The sequence below is a fragment of the Aythya ferina genome, assembly GCF_964211825.1.
Source record: "Aythya ferina genome assembly, chromosome: 1".
Taxonomy (NCBI): Eukaryota; Metazoa; Chordata; class Aves; order Anseriformes; family Anatidae; genus Aythya; species Aythya ferina.
Window position 1 is genome coordinate 83,729,390 of NC_140296.1, and position 24,650 is coordinate 83,754,039.

The 24,650-nt window shown below is 46.2% G+C and overlaps 1 protein-coding gene and 1 long non-coding RNA gene across 4 annotated transcripts in view; one reads left to right on the plus strand and one right to left on the minus strand.

The window, feature by feature from the left end:
• Positions 1-5,032: 5,032 nt before the first annotated feature.
• Positions 5,033-24,650, minus strand: part of PCYT1B (phosphate cytidylyltransferase 1B, choline) — a 28,307-nt gene continuing 8,689 nt past the window's right edge. Inside the window, exons 2-8 of one of the 3 annotated variants that reach the window (XM_084492845.1) lie at positions 23,276-23,375; positions 21,099-21,215; positions 17,762-17,913; positions 17,010-17,088; positions 13,669-13,877; positions 11,329-11,517; positions 5,033-7,191 (exon numbers count right to left, since the gene is read on the minus strand). In XM_084492845.1, coding sequence (XP_084348971.1) covers positions 6,985-7,191; positions 11,329-11,517; positions 13,669-13,877; positions 17,010-17,088; positions 17,762-17,913; positions 21,099-21,215; positions 23,276-23,375 — 1,053 coding nt within the window. In that variant the 3' untranslated portion in view covers positions 5,033-6,984. Of the gene's footprint in view, positions 7,192-7,739; positions 8,067-11,328; positions 11,518-13,668; positions 13,878-17,009; positions 17,089-17,761; positions 17,914-21,098; positions 21,216-23,275; positions 23,376-24,650 lie in introns of those variants that run through there. The other 2 variants (XM_084492846.1, XM_084492847.1) reach the window with 2 other exon arrangements.
• LOC311421241 lies at positions 8,074-11,394 on the plus strand. The gene is made up of 2 exons (XR_014684762.1): positions 8,074-9,730; positions 10,073-11,394. It is a non-coding gene; the product is annotated as an uncharacterized lncRNA (long non-coding RNA).

A 24,650-nucleotide genomic window follows, 5' to 3' on the forward strand; every position in this document is an offset into this window, starting at 1 on the left:
TGGCATAGGGAACTTTTTTCTTGAATTTAGAGGGTTTTTTTTGTAGGATTGGTATGTTTGTGGTAATTCTAATATTGTCAAGCTTTCAATTCCTTATTGGAATTCTTCCCTTGAGCTGAATGCTGCCGAGAGGTGCCAGATGGACGGTCCTCTGAAATTCTTACCCGCATCTACAGCCTGCGCTAGGTGACAGGCAGTGGCAGGGCAGTGTCCCAGTGGTGCTGCCGGCCAGACCTGCCCTTCCGTGGGAGACCTGCTGATGGTTTCACGCTTGCCTTCTCTGCCGAGCTGTTAGCAGAGTGCTGAAACGTGTGCCAGCCGTGCTGGGGGTTACGATGTGAGTTTCTGAGGGTGGGAACGGAGTGGATTTGTTCCCCGCGTTGGCTACGGGGCTGAGTTCTTGCAGTGCCGGCTCAGGTCGCTGGTGGGCTCGCCCGTGCTGTCCCGTCCAGGAGGCGTCGCGGGGCTTTCTGTCGTGGCATCGCTGGGACCAGCCCAGCCCGTAACGGGGGAGCGGGGAGCTGATATCTGTGGGGTTACCTGGTGGTGTTTTAAGTCCAATTTCGAGTCTTCTGTACTTTGTGTTGGAATTGTTTCTAGCCCAATACCCTTGTATATAACTTGTGTATGTTCTTATTTCCCTTTTCTTCTTGTCATTGCTGACAAATAAAAGTATGCAATAAAACCTACACAATGACACTTTCAAGGGACTGATTCAGTTTCACACACGCTATGTGGAGCTTAGCCTGTGGTTTGGCAGCCCAGGGGAACTTCAGGCATGCTCTCAGGTGGACCTTCAGTTTGGAGCTCAGAGTGATTTTAGATTAAAGCATCTTTCTTGTCTGTTTTGTCACAGAGCAGTTTGAAATTTTTGTAAGTCTTACAGAAATATTCGAGTGTTCCCAAGTTTGTCTCTACCCCTTTTCATCCGAATTTGTTAACTCAAGCATGACTGATTTTTGGTTTATTTGGCTCTAGAACGATACATAAATGCGATTGTTTCTGTATTGTATTACTCCGAATTTTCTGGTGTATTTAACTTGATTTATTTTGTATCAGTATCTTAAACTACCTGGAAGTCTGAAACTTTGTCTTCTGAGTTTTATTCCTATCAAGTATGAGTCTGGACTTTATGAACACGTTTTCACAGGAAACTCTAATCTTCTTTCTAAGGCTTTGCCATTTCAGTTAACTATTAGTGATTTTTGTGGCATAAAACTTAGTTTTTAGAAAGGTAAAATCGCGTGCTAATGTAGCTGGATGTTACTATTCTTGTTTTTGCTGTTGTGCTAAAAACATGACACCAAAGTACTTACGAAGACGACAGTTCTGCAGTCAACAAAATAGGACTACGCTTTGAGTAGAAACTCGTAAGAACTTTCTCTCTACTGATTGTAGATCTGAAGCTGTATCTTTCTATGGAGTAATGGAAATATAAAAGCACACTTGGGAGACCTCCTTCTTGAAAAACTGGCCACTGCAGAAATTACTCTGCTTCCATCATTTTTGCAAACTGTTGTTTTGTTTTTACTTCTTTTTCCATACGGGCAGGCATCCTGGTCTCTACAGCTTAGCAGCCTGGGGAACATGGGGTAGGGAGAGGGGGTGCGGATGGGAATATGTACCCTAAAGTATCTTGGGATAAAACATTATTTTTTTCTTGTTTTGTAATCTGAGCTTAGAAAATTGAGTTACCTGTTTTACTCTCTCTCCTTAGCTAGAATTCATTGCTCCTTTCTCAGAACAACGAGGTAAGAAAAGTTCAGGCTTCTTTTCGAGAAACTGCTGCTTTGAGTAGCTGCCTACAGGAGGAGGACTGCAGCAGGAACCCCGGATTCTCCTTTCCTCACTTTCATGGAGGAATCCCAAAGTGGTTGTAGTTCACGGATATGAAATTGCAGTCACTTATAAATTGAACTTACTTGGTGACTGAGAGTATGACCGTCTGAAAACATGAAATGTTTAAAAAATATATAGTTTAATTAATGTTCCCCACTTTTATTTGGGGGGAACACAGGTTAATAAGCAGAAAAGCTGTTAGCGCTGGTAAAGAATAGGAGCTGATTCAAGCAGTTTGGTACCATCTGCACGTCAAGGAAGTTCTGAACTTCGCTGAAAGTTCAGGCAGACTGCTGTGGCTTTGTGCACAGTCTCGTGAGCAAAGGATGTGGGATTTTTTGGATTTATAGCCCTTACTGTTGATCAAGACTTGATTGTTGAATAATGCGATAATTGATGGGCTTAATGTGTCAGTGGCAGTAAGAGAAAGGAGTACTTGAGCTCTTGAGTCATCGTCATTACTGTCATAGCAGCACGACCTCTCGGCACCTCAGGTGGCTGCTCTGCACAAGTTGGGGGTTTAGCGGCACCAAATCCTGCGTGATGCTGAAGGCAGAGATGGAGCTACCTGCTCTGGCAGCGCTGATGCTTTCTGTGAAGTGACAAGGTTTGAAGCCTGCTGGTTTAGCCACTGTATTTCCGTGGAGTATCACATTTCCTTTAACAATTACTATGGATTGCCTCCCTCACTTATCCTTGCTTCCTGAGGTTTTTGGTTTCCTGACATTGAAGCAATAGAAGCTTCTCCAGAGGTTTAGAACAAAAAGTGAGTTGTGGGTTTCCTAAGCTCTGGTGCCTGATTGTTCAGTGTACAGCAGCAGTTCCTCACCACTCGTTTTCTTTGAAGCATACGAGCACCTTTGATTTCCCTGTTACATAAATCTCCCTAAAACTAAAGTTCATTGGATGACTCCTGACATTTGAGATGTGTTACAAAATAACACCTCTAGGCTTCTACCTGGAAACTTTTTCAACTTTCCATGAAGTTTTATAAGTGCTTGTAACTTTTTGTAGCTAACCGAGCAATTCCAGGGCAGGGAAATACCCGAAGACCCATCTTTCTTAACTCACTAACCTTTTCCTTAAGTAACGAAGCTCAAGTTGGTCATCATTTTTCTAGATCTGAGATAAGTTCATCTGAAAGAAAACTTTGAAACTTCAGAAGAAATGTGTTGTACTTTCTCACTGCTTACCATTTGACGTAACAGGATCTTTGCAGGAGCTATGTGCTTGATTGGCAAAAGGCAAGTCACCATGCACGCAGCTAGGAGACTTGATCTGAAGGCTGTAGAAAGAATTTCCTCCTTAACCCGTCACTTGATTCTTTTTTTTTTTTTGAAATTAATAAAAAGATGCATGTAAATATTTTTATTTAAATATTTTGAGAAGAGTTTCTGTTTGGCCAGTTTTCAAGGTCACACAACGGTCTGTGTTCTGGTATTATTTCAAAGGACAACTTCATAAACATTTTCTTGTGGTTATCAAAATTGATGCCAGATTGCACTGCAAGATGTAAATCATTGAAATGTCGGAGCCGGCCTAGCATACCTGAGCTTGTCATGTGGTAGGCAGCTTCCTTACCTGTTTTTCTTTGCTCTTGATCCTTACAATAATAAATACATTCATAGGTGTATGTACACTTGATACAGTACTTGGGGCTGTGGAGGACCAGCACTTATGGCACGGTTGCTTTGCATTCAGTTAAAGGAACCAGGATTTTTGTGTGCGCGTGTGAGGTGATCGGTCACGGCTGTGCAGTGGTCCCTGTGGTTCCAGGCGCTGGTGAAGCGGTGTCTTTTCTTCTCTGTTTTTAGAAAAGTAAACTGGTCCACTGTCAGTATGATGTGGTAATGCTTGAAAACTGCCCGCTCTGTTCTGCACTAAGTGCAGTAGCTAGGTGCTGTGCATTTTGAAACTTAACAATTACACAATTTTTTTCACAAACATATCACCGGCCATTTATGAAGTGTGAGGAAGTTGGAGTTGTGCTTTGTCCTGGAATATTTCAGTGCGTTTTGTCTTACCATTACTCTGTACACTTTATGGTGAGGAATACCAACTTGCTAAACATTGGGTTTTATAGGAGGAGAAGTGAAGTTTCTGGGTTTTTAATGACCCGTGAAAGATCTGATCTCATTCAGTTGGCGTGCGAAGTCAGCTTTGGCATGGCAGTGCTACCACCCTTCGTGTAATGGCTAACTGCATTTTATTGACCTCCTGACTTGCCCTGTGCTCCCCTGTTTAGTTTCTGTCTGTAACCATGAATTGTCTCAAATTCCCAGAAACAGGAAGGCAAAAAGCGTTAGAATAGAGCTGTTTGACCTGATACCATTGGTTTTTCCTCATATTTCCTTAAAAGATACAGAACGTGAGCTCGCTGGACTTTTCTGATGGTTCTCTGTGTTTATAGTGTTTGATACACCTACATACTGGGGAATTCATTGAAGAAAAGGTGCTCCCGAAAAACAAAACACCACCAACAAAACAAAACTTGCCGTGCTGCTTGGCTTTATGCTTCACTTGGAGCCAGCAAATTTAGAGGGGCAGTCCTATTAATTCTTACACAGTATGTGTTGCAGTTTTCTATTTGCGTGTGAAATGATGAATATTTAAAATGTCCTTGCTCTTTTCTGAAATAGTGCACACGTTCAGGAGGGACCTTTTATATAGCCAAAGCAGGAGGGGGACAAATCTGTCTGTAAGGGATAGTTCTGTATTTCATTTTGGCATTTGGCCTTTAATTATATAGTATAACAGTGCAACTTACGGCACTGTTAAAAGTGAAACTTTCTAGCTTTTAAACTGAAATAGAACTAAGCCAATGCTCAGGTGTTACACAAGAGCTGGCACAAGAGCTCTTTGCCTTGCACTGCAGAAAACCCTTCCTGCTGTGCTGCCCGACTTGGAGACTTCTTATTCCATGTTTAAAAATGGCCCAGCTGGGAAGTGCTGAAACCTGGTCTGCTGGCTGAGCTTCTCCCTGCCTGAGGCAGGGCCGTCTAAAACAAAACAACAAAAGGCTCGGAGGCAGGAAGGTGGTGGGAGCACAGGAGGGGCTGCTCGGGTGGCAGCGGTGAGGGCGTGAAGCCCTGGGCTGCGAGGAGGGAGGTAACGAGAGGGAACTGCTGCCAGCGGGTCAGGCCAGCGGCTGGCTGTATGTGCTGCGAAATGAAGGCGAGAGGTGGCGCGTGTCTGTTGTACGCTGTTTATTTTTCATGTGGAGCTTGGCTGATAAATAGGACTGAATCAAAGCAACGCTCATGAAAAATAAAACCCAACCATGACTCAGAAGTGCGAAATTGCCCTCCGCGTCTCCGAAGACAATGAGGTTCTGGTTTGCTGGAGAAAGCGTGTGGGTGTCGGTGCCTGTACCAGCGGGGGAAAGGCTTCAGCTCCGCTGTCCTACCTGTGAGGAGGACGCCTGGTACAGGATATGGCTTTGTCATGGGGTGGCCACCTGTGGCTGAGAAACAGCTCCCGCTGCGAAGAGGTCGGGCCGCCGAGTTTTTCTCCGGGTCCTATGTACAAGCCGTGGGCGCTGCCTTCTGCTCAGGCTGCTGGGCAGGGGCTGCTGGGCAGGACGTGCGATGGAGCGGGGACAAGCAGTGGGGCTGGAGAACAAGGAGACCCTGCCCACCGCCACCGCCTTCGGGCATGGCTCCTCGTGTAAACAGCACCAGTGGGAGGGAGCAGGCGGCTCCACGGCAGGGCAGCAGGTTGCGATGGGAAGACTTCGACTTGCCAAGGACGGGAGGGACCGAGGAGCGCGTCCCGGGTGCGGAGTTACAGTGATGGGCTGCCTGAGGCTGAGGAAGGTCTGCACCGCGTCGCCCCGTCAGGCGCAGCAGCTGGGTGAGCTGCGGCGCTCCTCGCACTGCCCCGGGGCAGCAGCAGCCACCCTGCTCCCCATGGCCTCTGCGCAGCCCTGCGGGGGAGCTCGCTGGGCTCCAGAGGACAGAGAGTGCCGTGAGATACTCCTCGGCCTGGCAAAGTGTGCCCGAAGGCAAATCATTTACCCCGTTATCCCATGGGGTGGGGGGAAGCTGTGGGGAGTGAGCGAAGCGCGGGGCTAACTCGGTGCCAGGGGCTGCGATTTACCTGCCTGGAGAGTTTGGGAGGGAGGGCAGGCAGCTACCCAGCATGTCCCTCGGGAAGGGAGGCTGCTGCGGGCTGTGCTCCCATCTAAAAGGTTTCCATTGTGTTTTCCAGCCTCTTCTCCCTGTTGGGATAGAGAAATGGCCTCGGGACCCCGTGCAGGGGCTGCGTGTCTACGAGCACATCTTGTTCAGGGTTTTACGAGAAATTTAAACCTAATTGGATTAGGAGCATGTGAGGGCAGTAGCACTGTTGGGCTCGTCGCTTGGCGATGCCTATCTGGGAGCAGCAGGGTTCCTGGGGGAGAGGATTGTTCTTAGGCTGCGGGATCCCACGTGCACTTCTGGAATTCACCACTACAACCCATCAAAGCCCTCAAAGCAGCCGCTGCCCACAGCAAAACGTCCCAGTCAGGACTGGCTTCGTTTACTTACTTGCCTCCGAAGCGCAAAAACGGGGAGCGGAACAGAGGTGGTCGGGCAGCTGCTCAGGCACTAGGAACGTGGGGAACACCGAGAAAGCAAAGGGGCCGGTGCAGCCTGAATGTCCGCGTGCGCCTTGGACAGAGGCTTGGTCAGCAACACTGCGCAGCCTGAGCGCATCGAGCGACCCTCCGCAAACCCCACCGGGCAGCTCTCCGCTCTGCTGGCACCCTCTGGGCAGACCTCATTCAAAGCGAACGAGGTGAGATTTCCTTTCCCGTTTTGCTGCAGCAGCGCCCTTCCTTCCCATGCTGGAAGAGCTCAGGGTCAGCAGGGTCCAACGCAGCCACCACGGCCGTGGCTTTGCCCGTGCTGCCTGCGGGCTCAGCGCAGGTCCCGCTGGCCTGGCCACTGTTGGTGGGGCCTCCCGGCACGGCGAGGGAGCGGGGACGGGTTCAGCTCTTCCTGAGATCTCCCTTGCTGTGCTCCAGTCTGTTTTTGACGTCTCCCAGGGCGCGTTCCCTGCTGTCAGAGGGACCCCAGGTGGTCCTCGCGCTTCTCCCCATCCGGCGGTCGAGTTCATAGCTTGTTCTTCTGTCTCATGGTTATAAAAATATATATCTTTATTTTACTTCTCGTCCTCGTCCCCCTCGCTCATGCTGCTGAGGGAGGCGGAGGCAGCTTTAGGAGAAGAGGGAGGGGAGGCTTTATTGAAGACCCAGGGTGGGGACGGCGAGCGGGACGGAGAGCGGCCTCGCGTGGGGCTGCTGCTTGGGCTCTGCCTCGGAGAGAAAGCCTGGAGCATCCGGCCGCTCCGCTCCTGGAACATCTGCTTCTGCGGAAACAAAGGGGAGAGGCGCCGTGAGCAAGGCACAGAGGGGAAGGCGTCCGGGCAAACGGGCTGCTCCGCCTGGGGAGGGCAGAGCAAGCAGCTTCTGCTCTGCAGCACAGCCCAGATGTGCTTTGCCTCTTACACCGTGCCCGTACTGAGTTGATTTTCACCTGATGAGGTTTTGACTTAGCAAGGATGCCCCTAGCACGAGAGAACTCCGCGTGTTGTCCTGAGCCAGCCCTGGGGACCTCTCCCTGGCTGACTTCAGACGTGTTGGTGATTGTGTCCCACACAGCGGGCTCTCTGCCTGAGCTGCAGGTGCCCCTCGTTCCCAGGCCCTTTTCCTCCCGGTGTGCTGGGACAGGGCACCTCTGCTGGGCAGCAGCTCTGCTCCTCCTCCCCTTCCCCAGGGAGGCAGCCCTGTGCCTGCCCCGTTCTGGCAGCCGCTTCCCCAGGCAGCTGGAGCACGCATCCCCAAACCCTTCAGATGGGGGCAAGGGAGGGAATGCCAGAATTCAGACATCCACTTAAAAGAGAAACGCGTGCAGGCGCATGTTCTGCTGTGGGCTTTATTGTTGCTTGCTCTGCAAAGCCAAGTGGGGAGCTGCTGGAGCTGGCGGGGTGCAGCCACCCCCACTCTGCAGTCAGGGGAGTGGCTGCAGGAGGCAAATCAATGCTGCTGCTCCTTGGCGCCGGCGTGGCCTTGCTCTCGGGCTCCAGGGCAGGTTGCAGGAGCTCTGCCTCGTGCTGCACGGCTGCTGCAGGCTTCATGGGGAGAATGCAAACTCAGAGCGCCTCGCTTCTGCTCTTGGAAGGGGGGAGCAAGAGCTCTCAGCCTCGCCTGGAGCACTGGAAGTCGGCTCGTAGGTGATGCTCAGCTGGAATGGAAGAGCCATCCCCAGCAAGGTTAAGTTACCTGAGAGCAAAACGCTTCCACAGCCCCTGTGCTGGGCACTGCTTGGGCAGCCGAAGTCCCCAGCATTTCTCAGCCTGCAGTTACGTTTGGTTCCTCCTGCAGCTGTTGTGCCCTGTGCAGTCCTTCCCCCGGCCAGGGAGCACGGGGCTGCCCCTCACTCTTCCTCCCCGACCCTTTGCCACTCACTGTTTCCTGACAGAGGAGCAGCAAACGTGAGGTTTTTCCATCAGGTTTCTGCCCTGGGCTGATTCATCCCGTTTCATCCTCTCCCTGAAAATATCCCTCCCCAAAAGCATGGGCTTTGATATGAAATATTTCTTTATCCTGGCCAAGCAAAACGTTTTGTCTCCCTCCTGTCCCTGCCCCCTCCCAGCTGTGTCAGGAAGCTCAGTGACCCTGCAGTGCTTCACTGTACGGTACCGGTGCTGGCGATGGGAGCAGCCCAGCCCCGCCGGGCACTGCCCTGGCTCTGCTCTCTGTAGCCCCCTTGGCTGTGCCCCGGGCTGTAAGGGAGCACCCCACCTTCCTGCTTCATTCTGGGGGAAGACCAGTGCAGAAACCCTGTCCTGTAAGCTTTGCTTTCTCTCCACTGATCTCAAGTGCAGCCGTCTGCTCCTGAATGTCTGATGTGAGCTGAGCTCAGTCCCGCGGCACTCCGTGTCGACCGGGAGGGCCCAGGCTGTGCCGTGCTGCTCTCAGACTCTGGTTTCACGCAGAGGTTTCACGCCACGTTAATTGCTGTTGTTTCTGACACCTCCGTGACTCGCCCAGACAGGCACACACCGAGACTTGTACAGGTGGGCTAGGCTATGAAGGCGTTGCATGCGTCTTGTCAGCTCGGAAACTGATGTTCTGACCTTTCCCAGAAGCTGCTGGTTTTGTGTGGGTTGCGTGGCCCCCACTTTTAGAAAATTGATGCCAGCATAAAGCGTATTCTAATGACTATTTGTGAAATAATAATAGCTTATTAATGGGATGCAAATTGCTGATCTAGGAAGCTAGCATGCCCATAACGATTCCTGTACTTTTAATGTCAACATTAAAAGCAACATCTAACTAACTGTGATATGGCAAATTAATGTTAATAACAGTTTTGACACTAATAGCAAGTTATCAGTATTTTAAAAGTCTTTCCTGCTGCAAGGCTCAAACTGCTTTAAAAAAGCCACAACACCTTTCAGCTCGCTGTCACGGATGCTTTTCCTGCGAGAGTACAAGGAGATTTCACTCCTTTCACTCCCAGGCTTTTTCTTGGCAAAGGTCTCTGATTGCATCAGCTTTCCTACTTTGTGATGCGGACACTAACTCAGAAAACACCCCAGCATCCCCTCAGAAGACCTTCACAGAGCAGCTTCTCTCTAATAAGTTGAATTCCATAAAATATTTATCACTAAAGGGCTTTTTAATGTCCTCAGTGTGTGTTTTTGAGGGGGTGGAGCGAGGTAATAGCATCAAGGCTTTGCAATTCTTTTCTCTCTGCACAACCAGGCTCATCTCACCCCCTGTGGCCTTCCCACAACCTGTCAGCACTCTGTTTGTTCAGCACCTGCAGCCATCGGACCGTCTCCACATCGGGAACGCTGACTGGCAACCAACACCCTCTCCGTGTGGATGTGGTCAGTGCAGGTAAACCTGGGCTAGTCACCAAAAGAGTTCACAGCCTTCACTTTCCAAAGGAAAATGATCCCACTAGTGAACAATTTGCTAAAATGCCGAGGGCTTGTTTATAAGCAGAGGCTCTGCTGAGATCCTTCCAACACAGTGTGCTATTCACGATGCTGTGTTGTTGGAGTACAGACTGATAAAAGTAAGGTGAGAGAACATCGTGGCTGTGTTGGCTTTTTAAAGCTAATAGTATCTGCTTCACGCCAGTCCTAAACTGTTTGTTTCTGGCTTGCTGCCTCTGTTGACGTTTTGTCTCAAACTGTAATCCATAAGCAGTTAAAGCTGTGCACAATTCTCTTGCAGAAGGTTTGCTCTCAAGTGAGGAGGGAGCTGCCTGGCTGCACACCGTGGTGTGAAAAAGCCCCTCTGAAGCATCCTGCTGTTCTGCTCAGTATTTGTCTAGTTCTTACTCTTCTCCCCTCAGTTTTCTCTGCATGGCTTGCTGCTCTCCTCCCAGCTCCCACACATTTCCTGAGGCCAAGCTAAAGCCTCACTTGGAGCTTGGAGCCAAAACAACACATCTGAGATTGTGCCTGTCTCAAGGGGTTTGGCTGGGGCCTGGGATTTTCACCAGGAAACACCTGCACGGAGCGCTCGTTGGGAAAGGACCAACACCCAGCAAGAAGGCTGAGAAATTCTGTTCAAACCAATGGCAACCTCTGCATTCAAATTAAGCTTTGCTGCTGGTTTCAAGCTAGCATGGGAAGTGTTACAAGAAAATAAAGCTGCTGCATGTCTGACAGGCTGTCAGAAATGAAAAAAGGGGGCCAGGACTCTTCTGGGGCTCTGGATTGTCACCAACTCGTCACTCGCTGCCTGATTTTAGTTTGATCAGGTAAGGCCTTTGGGCTTCTCCCCAGAATGATAGTGTCCCAGCCTCTCAGCTGCCCTACCAAAGCCCTGCAAATCTTTGGTAAATGGGCACTGGAGCACTAGCACTTACCATGGACACCTTCAGAAGGGCTTCACTTCTACCTGACACTTCTCTGCAGTCAGTGGGGTGACCCTGGCCACTAGCCATGTAAAATCATTTCTCAGAACTTTACATTGGCAGTTTTTAAGATTAGAAAATGTCATCTTCTATTGCTGAATGCAGAGAATAAATGGAACAACTCAACTTTTCAGTGTTGCTGTTTCCCTCACCACCTTCAGTGAATAATTTCTGTCTGACGTCTGTGTGGGCCTGTTAAGTTCTAACAGGGAAAGCAGACAGCATCAGCCTGTTTGCTAGTACGTGGCTGTTAGGCAGCACTACTGAATGCAGCATCATACCCAGCACTGCAACTTATTTGACAGCAAGGCATCGCCCTGGTAAAAAAAATTTCTATAAACATTAAAGACAGAAGTTGTCCCAAAGGAGCAACAGACACGGTAAATCCTCCTGCTGCAGTACTGGCATGCGTTATTGGATCCAACAAGCAGGGCTGGCACTAGTCTGCTGTGCTGGCTTTTGAAACAAAGACTACAGCAAAAGAATTTGCTCTTGATCTGTGTTATAGGGGGATAAAAAATAGTAATAAAAACAACATTCAGATTTCCGGGGATGGCAGAACACCTACCAAAGCTCCATCAGGTCCAAACAGCTCTAAAAAGTTGCCGATAAATTCCCTGGACTTTTCTTCCCATTTCTGAATGAGGTCATGGCTCTTCTCTTCCACCTTGTTAACAAATTCTTTTGATTTTTCTTCCACGTTCTTTACTTTTTCTTTCATTTTGTCCACTTGGTTTTGAAAGCGGTATTTCTTTTCCTGTTTTAAAAGTGTGGACAGAGATTAATACATAGGGATTTGGGAATAATTAGGCACCGAAAGTACAGAAGAAGAAAACAAATCTCATTAATGTATCATAATGCATATGGCCCTGGTTAACTGTTCTCACATTGTATTCATATACACAAATTTAATGTATGTGTAATGAAGTGCAGGAAGTACATATTGGAAATAATGTTTTACATCATTACTATCTTTATTCCACTGTGTGACTCTTTACGTACTTGCAAAGTGAATGCAAAGTTGAAAATTTGAAAATTTTGTGAACCTTGTTAAGGACACAAGTGAGAAGAAATTAACAGCTCAAACTTTGTAGCAAGCAAAAGGCAAACCTCCCTGTGCTCCCTAGCAAATGCATCCCACTGCAGCCTTGCCAGCCTGGATGTTGACCTGGTCCCAAATGCCTCTTTGGTCAGATTGCTGCAGAGCAGAAGGAAAACTGTTCACCTCCGAGCCTGGCAAATACAGGAGCTTCTGACTACAACAGAAAGGTGGGCATACGCCCAGGAAACTTAGGATAAAAGAGAACAAACTCCGAATTGCTCGGTAGCACAGACAGAGAGGAAAAGAGAAGATAATGTTGGGATGCTCTCATCTGGCCAAGCTTCTAAAACACTTCAATGCTTAAAGGTTTTTTGTTCTGAAATGCTTCCGTGCTCCACAGACGTACAGTATACAAAACTACCCCAAGCTGTGCCCCTGAAGATAGTATGATCTTCATAGCAGCACGACTCACTACCAGCTTTTAATTTCCTGCAATCTTCATTTAATTGACCCTTTACTTTCAAAATATATACTGTTTATTGCTGGAGGGGGGATGGGGATGGGAGCTCATAAATCACTAGAAAAAAAAGACCTTTGCAGGCCACAAAGCCAAACAAATCAATGAAATCTAAAGAAACTTAACTCATTTTGTACCTAGTAAGTAACCAAGCCTTCCTTCACCTAGGAAACCAACACTTTATTGTCTTGGTGAAATCTCATTTTTTATTTTGAAACACAAAATGCTTCTGGTGAAAAGTAGTATTTCCGCACTCGAATATATAAGCTAAATAACCAATGTCAGGAGGGACTTCAGAAAACATCAGTGTTTTTGAGTGTTAGAAGCCTAAGATGTGTAACAGTATCTAGTAACAGTAGTTAAAAAGTAACTTTAAGACCCACCAAGGCATCCAGCATGCCCTAATTTAAAGGATATTTGCAATAGTGAACCTTAATGGGTGGAATATTTGGAGCAGGATTGTTTAGAGGTGTAGAAGACCAAAAAGAAGTGCAGTGAAATAAATACTTATGCCCTGTGTACTGTCATTTATCTGCCAGACTTCAAAATAAGAAACAATAAAATCCTAGTGACGTGACACGATTTAGTCCTTCACAAGGGGATTTCCCAGCCCCAGAGAAGAGGGGATGCCTCCTATGACCTCGCCCTATCACAACAAAGATTTCAGTAGTGTAGGGACTTGAAGTTGGCACTTGGAACAGAAAATGGAGGGAAACTTTCATTCCTGCTACTTTATGGGAGGGCAAGGTGCAGTTCTGTATGTGGAAGCTGCGTAACTTGAGCTAATAATTTTTCTGAGAAATCCTTTCAGAGAGCACTCTTGCCCTACGTATTGTGCTACATATTGTGTCTTCTGATCTCTTCAGCATCATTTAAGCATTAGCTTCCTGACGTACATGTACTTCCTTGTGTTTTAAAATCCATTTTAGCTTCCTCTAGTCATCTCTTGTCTCAGTTGTTTTTGTTTTTATCTTGTCTCTCTGTCGAGAAAGTTTGGATATCAGAATCTTCGCTTTCTGTGCTGCCTTCTCACGATGGGAATAGAGAAACAGATCATCTCTTGGGTCAGTGTCTGAGAAGACTGCAGCTGGGGACTTATTTTCTTCCTACTATGTTATTATGTCAGGAGAACAGGGAGCAGCAGCTTTGTTACCAATGTGAAAGTGTAAGATGGAAATGAAGCTGCTAATTAATAGGAGTAATTAAAACTATCCTCAGCTTACCAATTCCTTTTAAGTGAAGTTCTTCACGGCTCTGCCTTCTATTTTTAAAACACTGTCTTAGCCTGTATGCTACATTTGGGGTCCTACGAGAGGCTGTTTCAGAAGCGACAGGGTGAGTGTACTCACGTTTATAAAACTAACGTTCAGCTCTTTGGCGGTGTATCCCCGTTGGAGGTTGCGTCGGGCATACACATCGTAGTCGCGGACGATCCTTGTGATGATATCTGACGTGGAGATGCCCTCAGTTCTCTGCGTCGGTACGAACATCCCTGAGCAAAGTGGGAAAAGAAAGCCAGCTGGGAAAGCACGGCAGGACCGGGCACTGTGGCAGGTAGCTGAGAATGGATACAAAAACGCCTAACCATAGTCAAGACATTTGCAATTCTGGCCATCTTCCTCCTAGCTTATTTTCTCTCCCTCACGTGTGAGCTTAGAGAAGGCACTAGGTTGCTACATGGTTCGTTTCCCCTCAGCCTGCAGAAAGGCTAAAACTTGCATGGTGTCAGTTGTGATGCAGGAAGCCAGACTGGCTCCTGAGCCAGCCCCTGTTTAACCTTATCTAAAAGGCTGGGGGGAGCAGTTGGCCTCCACTCACGCTACTGAAAGGCTGTTTGGGCTCTCCAGCGTATTGCCACTCTCCACTCCATTTCTGTGTTGCACCATCTGACAGGCTTTGTTCTGCTGAGCGGTAAAACAAACCACTGGCCAAAGCCACGGAGCACCTTCAGGTAGAAGATGTATACTCTGCATTACAGGAAAAGGAAAACACCCAGGAAATGCTGATAGCTTGTAACACGCACAGGGCAAGTAATGGTGGTGTGAGCAAACGTGGCTATACACACTGTGGGGTCTGAGGCCACCAGTTTCGACAGCCCATTTCATGTACACCTGGCCATGTTAAGGGGTTGGATAATCGCTCTCCCTTTCCAACTAATTCAACTGTCAATTTATTAATACTGCTTGATTTTCCTCAACGCAGCTGAGCAATATATTGCTCCTCTTCAAGGCAGGCTCACTTAACCTGTTGAAGCAAGTCACAAAGGCAATAATAATAGAATACTAGCTCACCTTGTTTTAGTAGTTATTTAGGGCTACCAAAATTACTGCTATCACTTACATGTAATTGCAAAATTAAACTGCTGATGAGAGAGAGATAAGTTAAGACTTAAGATTTAAAAAAAAAAAAAAAAAAGTGCCTTGCCTTAAAAGGATGCTATAGCTATTGACAAATCCGTCTTCACACATTCACTGGAAGTAGGCAGGCACTGCTAGCCAATTTCACAGGGTTAGAAAAAGAACTGGTGAAAGAATCAAGAAACTTAGCAGCCTCCTGCGACTAAATGATAAGTGATACCTTCTCTTTATGATCTCTAATTACTTATTCTGCTCAAAAATAGATTGTTTTAATCATGAGCAGAGAGGGTTCCCTGTTCCCTGATCACGCTTTTCAGGCATGCAGTAGTCACTCAGGAAACTATTTTTGGAACCCACTTTAAGCCAAAAACCTTTATCGACAGGAGCTACAAGAATTCATTAAGAAAACCCAAACCCTACCCTTGCTAAGCCAAGTGCTGAATTGTTTTCCAGTAAGTGGACAAAGCCACATGTGAGAATATCACCTTTAGTCACTGATTTTGCTTTCATTGGCTCCATGTGTTAGACTGATTGATGTTTTCAAACCTAATTGTTTACAAATGTACAGAGGTTTAGGCAGCACACCACTGCACAGCTCCCAGTTGTCCATATGCTCTCCCACCCATTGACTAGATACAGGGAACTAGTAGTGCATGGGAATCTACACAAAGAGCTCCACATTTCCCATTTGCTTTTCTGCTTGCTAACTCAATGTGGGAAAATGAGAGTAACGGAACTGAGGAAAAAGCACAAATGCATCCACAGCATTGGTCTATTTAAAACAAAATACCCTACAGGAAATTCATTACTGTCATAATATTGTTCTGGAGTGTCAGGACTACTGTCACTCGAACTCAAAACCCTTCACAAGTTACATTATTCCCATTTTACATCTAACAAATTTCAGTCATATAAGGTTGAAGCACTTCTCCAGCATCCTGCAGTGACAGACAGGACAGAACACGTCTCTGAGGCTGTAAGTTCATGTTTTGTTGTGCAAAGTTTGAGTTCCTCATAAGGATGCACGCGCATTAGACCCATTCCTAACAACAGCAGAGGAAGATGTGCCAGGTTTGGGCACGCTCCAGCTCAGTTTGATAACAACAGAGTGACACCAAGGGCGCCTGTTCTGTTGTACTGTTAGCTCGGCACCTTATAGGTCTAAGTCAAAATAGCTTCCCAGCCAGCACGCATTCTGTGTGTCCCTCAGTGACCTGTCCTTACCAGAGGTATGTTTGTCCCATTGCCTAGTAAAGGAAGCTGGTGCTGGCTCTGAAGCTGTAGCAAAAGCAGTTCCCAAAGGAGGGTTGTGAGTCTGACACTACAGCGATGTTTGCGTTTGGAAAACGATCAAGAACTGCTGCTATAAAAAGCTTATGCTTTTAGCTTGGGTCAATACCTGGCCTACTGCTGTCATCGTATAGCTTGGGAATGTCACTTTGCACTGCAAACTATCAGCAGGCAGATTTGCTCTGGAATTCTTTTAAGCGCCCAAAACACGTTCTTGTAGACCTGGAAGAGGATGGATTCCCCCGTGGTCAAAGCAGCACCTCCAGGGAGCAGCGGAAGAAAGGAATGACCAGTTCCTACTCCTGCACTGGTCACTGTGCTGGGATAGCTGCTGCCTGCAAATGTGGCTAAACATGGTCTCCTCAGATTTAATTCGGCTTCCATGAACCAAAGAGAGACAAACTCCTGATGACTTCAGCATGTTCACATTCAGTGTAATACTGTAGTCAACCAAACAGCTAACTGGTCATGCCAATTAATTACTCTGGCACTCATTTAAACCATCTGCCAGTGTAGTGAAAAGAACCCTCAGTGCAAATCACAAGTGGATCCTAATGACTCCTGAAGGCTGATGGTGTGCCTTCCCGTAATAAAGGCTGTTCTGTGTCAAGGAGTCATCAGTTTGTGGTTACCAACAACTGCAATTGGCTGGGCTGCTGTGGGAACTGAACTCATTTTTATTAGTTCAGAGATCTTAGTTGAGCAACCTAAAATCAGTTAAAGAAAAAAAGAAAAAAAGAAAAAAAGAAAAAAAGAAAAAAAGAAAAAAAGAAAAAAAGAAAAAAAGAAAAAAAGAAAAAGATGGGGCCCCTTTTTGATAGACTTGAATGGTTTCCTGGGGTTATGGCAAGAATTCAGCCAAGGACATTGTGATTTTGCAAAGTGAATCTTTCTGCTGATGCCAGCAATACCTACTGTGAGGGTGTACGAGAATGCAGTATTATCTCTGCTGCTTCTTTCTCAGCAGTTGTGGTCAAAAGGCAGTAAAAGAGTTTGAGCCAAGGCTGAAAAGAAAGGTGCTAGTAGTGTGAAGCTGCCCTTACCTGCCTCCTTTATGTGCTTGTATACATCATCTGAGCCAGCAGAGGAGTACGGGATGTCATCATGGGCTACAAAGTCAATCTGCCAGTGAACAGAAGAAGAATCACATGCCACCATCACTGAATTTTGGTTCAATGAGGGGTCGTTGTGGAGGATCAACTGTTTTCCTGACTTCAGCTGACTTGCTTTTGACTTTCTCATCCTAAAGCTCTATTCTACCTAGAATATTGCACTAGATTTAGGCCTAAAATCTACTATGTTCTGTGATCAGTTAGGAAAGTACACAAAGCTCGTCTCCAGAAGCATTGTCATTAACGCACTGTCTGCCTTTTAGAGGACATGCTGGTTTTTTTTTGTATTCCTGGCCAATTATTGCACCTGTTGACATTAATGGGAAATGTGCCTTTAATCCAGGACTTTAATAGGGCTTCAGTCATGACAGGATAACTTTACTGATCTCCTCATGATCTCCTTTCCTGAATGTCAATTTACGGACGACTCTTTAGTGCTGTTTTGCCATTCAGAAACCATCCCGGCATTCCGAGAAATCACCCCAGCACACTGAGAAAAAAACGGCAAGAGAGATACAGCTTTTTCTGACAAAGGCTAAGGCAAGCAATGCAGCGTAACTGATTTCAGTGACTGGAGCTAACTGAATTAAATAATTTACTCCAGCTGATACAGGTTCACAGGCTTGCTGTTATCTTCAACTGTCCGTCTGTACAGGGGAGGGAGGGATAAGGGAGGAATGTACCTTATGTTTTTCAAGAAACTCCGGTGTCAGCGTCCAGGGCGCATCTCTGATGACCTCATCCACATAGCGACAGTGCCTGAGGGCTTCGTATCTCTCAGTTTCGTTCATCACAGTGAAGCCTTTGAACTTATGAGTTAAATCATCACTGCAAACTAAAATATGGAAGTATCAACAAAATGGCCCCACGCGCTGCAGAAATTGCTTGACCAGCCATTTATTATTTCCTGCTAATTGCATTAAGCACTTGGTTATTACAATTTTCGGCAGCTCCAGGGCATCTAAGAATCGAGTTCTGCTCAGAGTTGGCAGGTACAACCAGAGATTTATGGCAGCTCCTTCCCTTCTCAACTGCAGTCAGAGCCTGAGTGAGATACTGCAGGACATCTCAAGAGGTGCTGTACATGCACGCTGAGGCAAGTGAATCCCACTACAAGGGGGGATTTTGGACAATGTTTTAAAAATAAACAGAAAGTGCAGTGTCAGCAACCACACAGTGCTGACAAACCTCATGTATCACAAAATGGTTGAGGCAGGAAGGTACCAGGACATCACATAACCCAACCCCCTCCTCACAGCTGGGTCAACTACAACAGGTTTCTCAGGGCCACGTCCCAGAGATGGAGACCCCACAGCATTTCTGGGTGTCCTGTTCCAGTGTTCAACCACCTGCACAGTAAAAATGTTTGCTCTTACACGAACAAAGTTCTAAATGATTAATTTGCCTGCACAGCTCTAAATCATAGCAGAAAAGTTTCTCACTAAATAAACACTGATAGAAAGTAAGCCGGGGCAGTTTTTATAGGAGTCTGTCTCTGAATTTAGCTTTGAGTTCAGCAGAGTTCATAGAAAGAGAAGTAAGGCTTGTGCCACGATCAAATGGGAAATTGCAGAAGGAAACCTCATGGAAAGGACTGGAAGACGCTATGATGTGCTCTCGTGCAAAGAACAGAGTTAAAAGCCCAGGCATCCTGCATCTTTAACTCTGGATGTACCAACACCGTATCACATACTGCTTTTAAATTGAGAGGGAGGCAACGTCTGCATTACTGGGGGACTATAAAAGCTGGCTGTTATCCTTCTACCCACATAATGTTGCAGGAGAGGCAGTGGCCTGTCCCTGGAGCTGTAACTGTCTGGCATTACAGCTACAATAGCCATTTGATGCCCCAGGTGGAATAGTTTGATACCATCACCACAGGTCGAACCCACGCCTTTGGGTCTCACTTTCCTGCGACACCTGGACAAACGGTAAATGTGCTTGACAAATGATAAATGCAACATTATTAGTGCTGCAGGAGGGTGTGATAGCAGCCCTGCAGCTGCTGCTTCTTTCTAATTTGAAAACATCAACCTATCAGACAAGGCTCTGACAAAGGCGCAGCCTCTTTTGAGATCTAAAATGGATGTTCTTGCTGTGATGGTAATGAAGGGCCTTTAAAGCAGGAAAAATGTAGGAGGGTTTAGATAGCCCTGGAGTTTGTGCAAAATTCAGTCAGGTAATAATATATATGTATTTCAGCTAGCTAAATGCTACTCTATCCTATTATGTCATTTTTGATGCCTGCTGACAGGAAATTTAATGGAGATCAAAGCATTTGCAGTAGAAACATCCCTTCTGAGATTGTATTTATATTTCTTTACACACTTTATATCATCCTAAAGCTACTCTCCTCTGGAAGAAAGGGTCTGCTAAAATTATTGGAAAACAGTAATTTTTGCTTGAATTCTGTAGAAAGGTTTGATTTCGATCTTTGATTACTATTTATTCATGTACAGTGCAGACACAATATGTCTGTATTTCCTTTTGATCCTGTCATCCTGCTCTAATGACTGATTTGAGAAGGTATAAATATCTTTACAAAAAAAAAAAAAAAAAAAAAAAAACAAACTTAGCTCCAAATAATTATTTTCACAATAAGAAATAAAAGGGATTGGTTGTGGTGCCAACCAACATGTATGACACCAGTGCTTTTGCAGCACAAATTGTATGTGGGTGTGGAAAAATGCTCATTTTATAAACATGCTAAGATACAGTGCATTGCTGGGAAAAGGTACTGATGAGTGCTGGCTGCTTTGTCCTTCACTCCAAAAATAAAGGGCAAAGTGGAGCTATGCCAGGAAATTCAAAGGAGCTAGACTTTTGCCCCAAAGCTCCTTCCCAGATCCATGACTCCACTCCCCTCCCTTTAAAAATAAGAACAAAATCTACATAACCATCATTTTTTTTAAGCCTCATTCTTTTGCACCTCCACATGCTTCTTCTGCAAGATACCTGTCTCCGGAGAGAACAGGAGTCCTAAATTTTTCCTTCACAAAAAGGGGATGTTTTTTCCCTCCCAGGAAGCTCTATCTGAATTGCCACCATTCATAAACTTAACAGTAAAATGTGAGATTGTGTTTATGCGGAGATTTTGCCTTTTTTCTGTGTTAGTTCTTTTTTGCCTTACTTTTAACTGATTTGAGACAAAGACACAAAATCATGTATTTATACAGTGTCTGAAGGTTGCATTCACATTCTCTTTATCATCATTTCTGTAAGCGTTTGAGAAGCAGCTGAATGTTGCTGTGCAATGTTTATGAGAGACCTATCTCAAACCCAAAGGTGCAGGGAAGTTGGAACTGAAATGCATGTTCATGAGGCCTCACGAGAGCAGCGTGTGCACAGCCAGCTAAGCAGGAAACAGTCACTCTCCCTCCGGTGACTTCTCTAGCATATACCAACTGCTGAGCATCTGTTAGCAAGCTGCACAGCAAAAAAGCAGATAGTTGTGGAAAAAAAATATGAAAAGAAAGTAACCTGCCTGGGGACACTTATAAGCTGAAAAATATGTTCAAATCATAACCTACATTTAGGTCTCCAATGATAACGGTCTGAATTTAGCTTCTCTGCTGATGTTGAAGGTTGGGCCTGCAGACACAGTACTGACCCAGCAGCCAGGGGACGTGGGCTGTGTCTGACTGGCAGAAGGACTGAAGAGCCAGAAATAAATGAGTGGTTGATCTCATTCACTCATCTCCATCTTTGAACAATTTTGAGTGAATAACTGAAAAAGGTAAATTATTCATATGGAGCTATTCTAAGCTCAGAGTCATGCAGGCACCTGCTTTAACTAGAATGGGAATTGTGCCTGTGCTGCTGAGGGCAGAATTTGACTTTTACTTTAATTGATTCAATTATAAGACATAAGTCAAGGCAAATCACCTATAGAAAGCCCCCAGAGTGAAAGCAGCATTCAAAGTCATAGTGCATAACCAGCTGGGGGTGAGAGCACAGCAATAACGCTTATGCTGAAGCATAGAAACAAAACTCCAGTGCAAGAAATAACTCTGATCTTACCTCCTACTAATAAGTAGCTATTTGGGAATAGAGTTTTGGCTTGCATAAGAGCTCTAGCATGGCCAGAGTGGAAGAGGTCAAATATCCCATCTGCATACACTCTGACAGGTCTGTCAACTGTAAAGAAAGAAACACAATAGTGATTTTCCAGACCCAAAACAAGTTGCACTTAATTCTACTGGACAAGTTTTTGTTCCCAGATAAGATCACTGTGGAGATTTACCCCCGTTCTGATATTCAAAATACACTGTGGGTGAACTTCCAGTGTTTTATGCTGCTTATAACTTCTCCTTCTCTGTGCTCTCTGCTGTTTTCTCTCAGACTTAGCCTATTTATTATCATCGATCATCCCTGTATTTTAATTTAGAAAAAATGTCATCTTCCTGTCTCATTCAGAGTTCCACCATATGTCTTGTTCTTTTCCCTCAGCTTTTCTAGTTAGTTCTGCCTTCTGGATTTTTTGAAAATTTTCCTTTTTTTTTTTTTTCCTATCACCTCACTTCTCCACTCTGGTCTGTGTCTTTCTTTTTTTCCACAGCCTCCACATAAACACTTCATTACCCTTTTTTAATATTTCCCCCAAGATCTCTTTTTCTCATCAATGAGTCTATCTTTTTTTTTTTTCACCATCCACCTGCTGTCACCCTTGTAACTCTTTCTTTCTGCATGAAATTTTCAGCAGCAGTCTTCAGACAGAAAAGGTAAAACTTGCTTTACCAAACGACAGACCTGACAACGGTGTGTAGCGGGTTTATGTGGCAAGGTTTTTGTAGTGGAGGCTGCAGGGGTGGCCTCTGTGAGAAGAAACCAAAGACTGCCCCATGTCAGATAAGGGCCTGTTTCAGACAGCTCCAAAGGTATCCACTGCTGGCCAGAGCAGAGCCAGTAAGTGATGTTGTTTGTGCCTCTGTGAGAGCAGATTTAAGAAAGGGGAAAAAAAAAACTGCTGTGCAGCTGGGAGAGAGGAGTGGGAACCAGCCCTGCAGCCCCCAGGCCAGTGCAGCAGGAGGGCAGGAGGTGCTCCAGGCAGGCAGCAGCAGTTCCCCTGTGGGCAGTGGAGAGGCCCCTGGTGGAGCAGGCTGTCCCCCTGCAGCCCATGGGTCCCACACGGAGCAGATCTCCACGCTGCAGCCCCCCCGTGGGTGGAGGAGCCCCCGTGGAGCAGGTGGATGTGGCCTGGAGGAGGCTGCGGCCCATGGAGAGCCCCCGCAGGAGCAGGCCCCGGGCCGGAGCTGCAGCCCGTGGAGAGGAGCCCACGCAGGAGCAGGGGGTCTGTGGGGAGCTGCCGCCCACCCAGGCAGTGGGGGACCCGTGCTGGAGCAGTTTGCTCCTGGGGGATGGACCCTGTAGTGACCACGAAGGGGCAGCAGAGACGAAGCATCAGGCACTGACCACAGCTGCCATCCCCAGTTCCCCTGCACCACCTGGGGGGGGACATAGAAGAGCGTGGATGGAGGGGAAGGTGTTTTTAATTTGCTTTAAGTTTCTCACTGCTCTAGCTTGTAAGAGTTAATAAATTTTACTGATCATGGTGGAGCTCAGCTGCTCAGCTGAGTAAAACCACCACAGTGCCACATAATAGCCACCTCCAAGCAAAAGGACAGCAGAGATGATAACAACAAAGATCCAGCATTCACGGACTGTACTTTACGTATTTGGGACTTTCTGTGAAATCATTCTGTTCCCCAAGCCCGATCACAGAGATAAGTCTGGCAAAAATGTCTAGACAGAGTTCAGAAATTGGGCATGGTTTCTTTGCAAAGGGCAAATGGCCTTTAAGGCCACTTAAGGTCTGATGTGGTCAACAAGAACATGAGTGAAAGAAGACATTTTCCAGCATACATAGGCAGCATGTGAAGAATCCCCAAAGTAGCCATTAATCAACACAATTTTTAGGCTGTCTGGAGCAGGCTGGCAAGCCTTCCTTTTGACCAACATGCAGACACCCATGAAACATCAAACTCTAACTTGAAACATTTCCCCTTGTTGTTTCTCCTGCTGAAGACAACGGTCCTCTAGTTACTTGTTCCTTCCCCATTAGCTAATAGCACCAGATACCAGGCTGGCCTTTCTGCTTCCAAACAGAAGGCAAAAGTGAGTATTGATACAGGGCTGTAAGGGAGAGCCTGTGGTTTGGGAGTGCCCATGGTCCTGCTGATGTAGCTCTCCGCACATACCTGGCGTTCCCAGGCGGGCTTGTGCAATGGTTAGCTTCTCGTGGGGTGCTCGGCACTGACAGCTCGTTTCATCTGCAAATGGGGCAGGTGCCGTCAGAGTCTGGAAGGGGGGGAAAACACAAGGTCAATTTGTTTTTCCATCGAATAGTCAAAAAAGAACCATTCAACTGTGTTGTAACCAGGCTTAATGCTGGCTTGTTCCATGGGGACTTTTGCTTTCTGGTCACCCTTCAGCATATACAATTCATACAGTATGAAATATGACGACAATATGGCTTTCTAAATACAACCCAATTCATTGCCTGTCTTGAGAAGCTCAAGCGATGTGAATTGAGAGCAGGTACATACTTGCTCTGTTTGCAGGACAAAGTCAGGTCTGATGGTTATTTGTCCAAGCAATTTAATCTTTGCTTTGGTCTCAACAAGTCCAAAGGCCCAAGATACAAGATGTATCCTCCTATGTGGAAATCACAGCTGGAAAAACTAATCAGGATTTAGAATGCTATAAACAGGCCATCTCCTCACAAGCACCAGTTCCTTCCACTGACAAAACATCAGGACAGATGACTGGGACCACAACCTGTTTTATTGTGTTTTTAATCAGAACCTTAGGCAATTTTGAGGAGCCGTTCAAGATAAAGCCAAGACCGCAACCAGAAGTCCCACCTAGCTAAAAGCAAGCTGAGCTGCAATTCCTTTCTCTACTCCGACATGTACTGTAACAGTACTAAAATGCTCTGCGATCAGAGCACCACGAGGGTCCTTGCTCTGAAGAGCTTATAACCTAAAGATATTACGGAGAGAGTGAGGACGTGTGAAGAATGACGTGGTATTATCTGTCAGGAAACCTGGCTACAGACATTACTTTTTCTGCCCATGCCTCTGTAGGAAGTTATCAGCAATAAGAATCTCAGATATTTATTATCTGCCATATGGTCTGATATGAAAAAAAAAAAATGCTTCTCCTGCTCTAGGCTTGAAATCTTTATGGAATCACAAAAAAAACAAGCTATCATTAGCTGAGATTTGGGCTGCTTTGTTTTTGAGAAATGAGGTGGTGGTTAAGACAAGCCGAGGGAAATATTTCACTTTGCCTCCACCATGATACAGCTGGGACCTCGTGACCTTGCACCAGTGGTTTGGCTTGGTTTTGACAGTCACCATTTATACAAGACACGTTTGTCACTATCAGTTTGTGCACCCAGGGTTGATAGTAACAGAATCTCTCTTCCCTCTTATTTACCACTTCTTCAGCTTTTACATGCTGAACACTTGATCACCAAGCATTTATTTTCTTTAGCATCCCTGAGACATGTTAACCCAAAGACATGTATTGCCTAATTGCTGTTGACCTCTGGGCTCACTGGCTTGTTGC